Source organism: Castanea sativa, chromosome 11 (genome assembly GCF_040712315.1).
Source record: "Castanea sativa cultivar Marrone di Chiusa Pesio chromosome 11, ASM4071231v1".
Lineage (NCBI taxonomy): Eukaryota > Viridiplantae > Streptophyta > Magnoliopsida > Fagales > Fagaceae > Castanea > Castanea sativa.
Window position 1 is genome coordinate 11144881 of NC_134023.1, and position 5964 is coordinate 11150844.

General features: G+C 32.3%; 1 protein-coding gene across 2 annotated transcripts; it reads right to left on the reverse strand.

Annotated features, from left to right (window-relative positions):
- Nucleotides 1–1684: 1684 nt before the first annotated feature.
- LOC142615018 (ubiquitin-NEDD8-like protein RUB2) lies at nucleotides 1685–5355 on the reverse strand. Of its 2 annotated transcripts, XM_075787674.1 has the most exons (4): nucleotides 5139–5336; nucleotides 3126–3385; nucleotides 2941–3043; nucleotides 1685–2046 (listed from the first exon to the last, which is right to left on the reverse strand). In XM_075787674.1, the coding sequence occupies exons 1-3, from the start codon at nucleotides 5229–5231 to the stop codon at nucleotides 2977–2979; spliced, it is 420 nt and encodes a 139-aa protein (XP_075643789.1). In that variant the 5' UTR covers nucleotides 5232–5336; the 3' UTR covers nucleotides 1685–2046; nucleotides 2941–2976. The 2 variants fall into 2 exon arrangements, with proteins under 2 accessions (XP_075643789.1, XP_075643788.1); XM_075787673.1 differs by lacking the exon at nucleotides 2941–3043 and having other exon boundaries at nucleotides 5139–5355.
- Nucleotides 5356–5964: the final 609 nt, after the last annotated feature.

Consider the following 5964-nt stretch of genomic DNA (forward strand, 5'->3'; position numbering starts at 1 on the left):
ATGCGGCAAAGTAGCATTGATTTACAAGTCGTGTATCATAATAACAACACATGATTTGTGTTATAATTTTTAACATCATAAAGACTACTAAGATGTTTATATAAAAATTATTAGGTATTTTTGAAGTACGACACAACATGTTATTCTCTCTTCACATAAATGGTGAATCTCACTGTGAAATTAATTAATAAAACCTATTATTATGAGAGAAAATAGAGTAACACTTCACTATATTATTCCTAGAATATTGGATAATTACTCAATGTTCATGCTCCTCCTATTCAGTTAGATTTGCCTTGCAATTGTAGTAGTTATTAGAAATAAGCAGGGGTAGGTGCCTGCTTCAATGTTCTCTAGGATTTCATGAATGTTGGGGATGGAGTTGATTTGTTTTTTCATGGCAGCAAATTCACCTGTTCAACCAAGTGGTGGGAAAAGGATTGTGTCAGAGAGACTTGAGAGGCATCTATAATGTAAATAATCCGGGTGGTAGAAACTTTTTATGCACGTTTATTTAACATTATAGTATTTTCATCTTAAAAAAAAAAACATTATAGTCCTTTTTTTTCTTTTTTTGCTAATATACCACATTATTATTCAAATGAGAGAAACAAAAGAAGTATTTTTCCTACATGCGTTTACAACTGTAGCAGGAAGAAGATACTTAAAGAGTATGTTTAGGAATAGCTTATTTAATTGAAACTAAATTTTTTTTATAAAATTAAAAGCTAGCTGAAATAGTATAGTAGAACTCATAAGTAATAGCAAAAAGTATAATGAAACTCATAAATAATAACAAAAATAAAGTAAATAATAATAATAATAATAAATAAATAAAAAAAAACTGTATTTTTAAGCCAATGCCAAATGCAACTTTATTACAGCAGAAAGAAGACCTATGAGTATCAGCAAATTTTACTAAAGAGTTGCTCCTTTATTTAACAAAAGAGCCAAGCTTATGCATCAATCTGCCTAATATTCCCGAACAGTATGACCCACTCCACCCCAAACCGACTCTCACAAATATGATATTGATTTCCATGCCAAATGACCGAAGTTCAACTGGTTGGTTGAGATGTCAAGTTGAGTTTTCTTTAAACTAATAAGACCCCAACCCAACTTGCATATATATATATATATATATATATATATATATATATATATATATAATATGTCATATGTTAACAAGCTCATTAGTTTAGGGATTTGGTTGTATATTACCCGCAGTAAGAAACCCAAAACCTAGAAAAGTCACATTTTTATCAACAACGGAGTATATAACAATCTCTTTTCCAAGCACTTAGTCCTCTTGCACAGCTAGCAGCCTGGCATACATTTGAAGCAGATGTTGGGCATAAGAATCTCCTCTTGATGGTCATTGACCTAGTTCTTAGTGGAACTCAAAAGAAGCCATGGCGTCCCTACATGCATATACTTTTTTATCCTTACAATCTCCTTTTTGTGAGTGAACCCATAAACATTCCTTCTTATCCACCTTCTCTATCGACAAGCCACTGTTTCAATCAATAATCTCCATCACCAGTTACCAAGGAATAAATTTGGGAAAGTTTATACCAATAACCAAAGTCACCTTGGCTTTGCCTGGTACACCTTTATTTTGGACTCACATTACATGCCATCCATAACAATGAGCTCCAACATGAATTCAAAAGAGAAATCTCCATTCCATAAAATTGATGGCCTACGGCCATCTAAAATTAGAAATGCATATCAAAATTCAAAATATTGTACATGCACAAAAAGTTAACAGTAGATGTAGAAAATAAGGCGAATTAACATCATTTGGTACCAGAATGGTTCCTTAGAACAAGTTTACTGCCACATTTTGGTTTTATCCACATGCATGCAACTTACACGTTCATAAAAGTATCAGTACACATAGTACCTCAACTGGTTTCCTATGATAGTACCACTTAACAACTGCCACCTCTCAGTGCAAGCACCAGATGAAGGACAGAACCACCCTCAATATTGTAGTCTTTAGCTGTTTTGTCATCTCCAAGCTGCTTACCAGCGTAGATAAGCCTGCAATCAGTAATAGTTCTAATGAGAGTTTCAAATCATATAAGACACAGGCACTGACCATATTTGGCATTGGCTAGCACTCAAACAAAGGCACAGGCACAGGCACAGACAATATTCAGAATTCACATTATTTTCACTAAGAACCAATTGAATGAATCGATTTATATGAGCAGCAACAGGTTAAATTATACATTGATGGAAAACAAATTTGGAAGTAACTGTTAAAAGATGAAAATTTTCCAATCTCATATACAGTCTAGAACTTAAGTGGGATAAAAAGACACATGAATGCTACAAAAGCAAGATTCAAATCCTATCATGAAAGCAATTTATCCATACCCCATAAGAACAGAAATGATGCCATCAAATCAAAAAGAAAACGAGTAATAAGTTGCAAAAATACAAACCCACATTTTCATTGTCTCAAATGAAATTCTGATTATAGAAAGAAAAAAAAACGAAAACAAAAAGTATATATTTTAAATTTATGTGAAAAAGAAACATTTATCAAAAGAATAAATATACTCCGTCTGTCCTATTGTAAATGGTCTTGCTTTCATTTTTGGACAACCCCAAGATACATGCTTGGAGTTCTTTGTCAATTTCCCATGCTACCATTACTTTTTTGAAAAAGCAACAATATTCTAATACAAAGTCATGCTACCTGTAATATAAAGTGATGTAATATAAAGTGAAGGACATTTTCAAAGCACCATACTTTTACCACCCGACTGATATGTGTCATTTAAAACCAAAACCTATTAAGTGGGATGGAGTGAATGCCAAGTATTTACATCCTTTTTGAACCTTACAGCTATGATTAGTTACTAAATAAAGCATATTTCTTTTAATATGAAGAGGAACCATGCCCACTTTTGGGTGAACGGGTAAAACCTGTACACTGAAGGTCCACCCAAAGCCTATATCTGTTTAATCACAGGGTGGTTGTAATAGGAAGCTTTGATCCTTGGCCAACCCATCCACACCATGGAGGTCACTACAGAAGAACTTGCAATAAATAGGTGTATACTTATAGTCCACTCAAGTAGAATAATATTTGAAGATAGAGAAAATAAAACCTTTGCTGAACAGGAGGAATTCCTTCTTTTTCCTCAACCCGTTCCTTGATCCGATCAATGGTATCAGTTGGTTCAATATCAATCTCAATTTCTTTTCCTGTCAAAGTCTTCACCTTAATCATAGTTCCTCCCCGAAGTCTCAAAACCAGGTGAAGTGTCGACTCCTTTTGGATGTTGTAATCAGCAAGAGTTCGACCATCTTCCAATTGCTTGCCAGCAAAAATCAGCCTCTGTTGGTCTGGGGGGATACCTTCCTTGTCCTGAAAATCATACATTCCAAGTTTAGTTCAACATAAATGCTGCAACTTACAAGAGAAAATCAAGATACATTGTGTTTCTTTATACATCCTATCATTTCCACCCACTACAGCATGCTAAAATAATTGTAAAAGGGAAGAATGTTGTACAGAAGAAAAGCAGGTCACTACAAAATTGCTATGGGTCTGTTTCTGGTGCTTATATCTAAGTTGCATTTTTAACTGAACCGTCTTTAATTTTTTGCAAAAACCAGAGAACACACAATCATTAAGCTAAGACATCTTTCTCAATTCCAGCTTAATTCCCATTACACTTTCTCAATCAATTCGGTGGTTCTGAGATTTTTCCAGCAGCTTAGACTTGACAAATCAATAATACATCAATATCTAGGCTGCCTATAAGGAGCCTGATGGCATAATTAAACAAAAACCTAGAGTTCGCAATATGTGATGAAGTGGGTAAATAAATTAATAAGTGTCCAAAAGCAGAAATCAAACATATTCTGTACTAGTATGTAATCAATAATAGACTCTAGACACCACCACATAGTTAATACTCTCCATAACTTGTAAAACAATTATAATATTATAAACAAAAAAACAGTGAGTATCACGTCAAACAAAATTATAAAGCAACATAATAACACCAAAATAAAATTCATGTCTACCCACAAAAGCTGAATAAATATTGTTAAATGCGCCAAATACACTTAAACACAAAGGTTTCCTAAAGCCTACAAGGGCAAAGCACAAACACGGGCATGATTGAAGTAAAGCACATAATTTCTAAGTATAATATGTAGCTTCTAAGAAAAAGACTCCTAAGTCATAACATATAAACGGTGCACCTCAAGCCCAGCAGTAAACACGCTTCATGCTTCAATGACCTAGTTGCACTTTTAACAACGCGGACCGCATAAATCATAAATCACATGCTTTAAAAAAATAATAGTAATAAAAATAAAAACCCAGGCTATGGACTATTGTAAAGAGGCAGGGTCATCAATTGCCAATTAGCTACCAAATACACTATACAGTCTTCTTTTTGTTAAAAATTTCTCTTTCTATAATAAAATGATACAAACTAAATAACCAATATAAAAAAATCATTAATATCATAATTTGACTAAATTTTCTATTTAATTACTAGGCAGGAAAATTTAAACTTTTCCCATGTTCAAAAATTCATTACAAGGTGCCATGCTTACAAAGCAAATACTAAATTCAATATTGGCTTTAACAATTTGCTTTTTTCACCAATAGCTCTCCTAATTCTTAAATTAGAAAATTTAGCAAAACACACACACACACACACACAAGACTAATTTCAATCTTAAAAAAAATTCCCTTTTTTTTTTCTGGGATGAATAATCTAATAAAAGCAATCCATGCCTAGAATGATAATAACCCAAAATATTCACTATTCAGAATCAAAATTCCCAACTTTTCCCTCTTGTTTCCTCAGCAACCAAAAGCATCCATAAAACAAAAATATTATTAATATCAAAAAAGAAAAACCCCAAAAGCACAATAATATTCGCAAATTAAAAATAAAATAAAATTAAAAAAAAAAAACCCTAGCTTGAAGCTATAAGCAAGACGATCACACAAAAGAACCACAGGTAAAGAATCAAATCAAGAACCAGAAACCCTAACTATAAAAAATAAATAAATAAATAAAAACTCCAATTCTAGAATCGGAAACCCTAAAGCGAATTTGAATAAAGAAATTAAAAAGAAAGTTAAAAAAAGGGACCTGGATCTTGGCTTTGACATTGTCGATGGTGTCACTGCTCTCGACCTCGAGAGTGATGGTTTTCCCAGTGAGAGTCTTCACAAAGATCTGCATCTTCTTCTTCTTTCTTCTTCTTAGTGTCTCTCTCTTTCTTTGGTTTTCAAACGAAGCGAGAGAGAAAACCAGGTTTGGGTTTTGCTTTAAGAAGCGTGGGTTTGTTTGTTTGTTTTATATATGTATATATAGAGAGAGAGTGAGAATATAATAATAAATTAATAATACCTACAGACTGTGGGCGCGTGAGAGATGCTTTGAATGAATTATGGGCGGCGTAGTAGTAGTACCTCTCTTTTTTTTCTTTTTTGAAAAATAATAATAATAATAATAACATAAGAAAGAATACATTTTAATTTTAATAAATTTTCTTGATCTTCTATTTATTATATATATATATATAATACATTCTAATTTTTAACTACTTTTTTTAACTTACTATGGATTTTATTAAAATAAAAAATAACACGAGATCGCGATAACAACTCCAAAAGTAGCTTAACAGTAGAAAAGTTATTATAATTTGTTACACATGTTAGTCTAGGAATCGTGAATTTGAAAAGTTGCAAGACTCATTAATGCTTGGAATATTTCATGTTGTAATGCAATTCAATCACACATGCGATCACTTTGTAATTATTAAAATTAAAAAAAATTTTAAAAAAAAAAGCCCAAACATCAATTCAGGGCTATCAATGCAACTTCTGATGATTTCAAGAATTCTAGTAGTAAGAATAAGACATATCTTGTCCATCCTAACTTGCATTCACTTCAAATAAAAAACATCACTGAA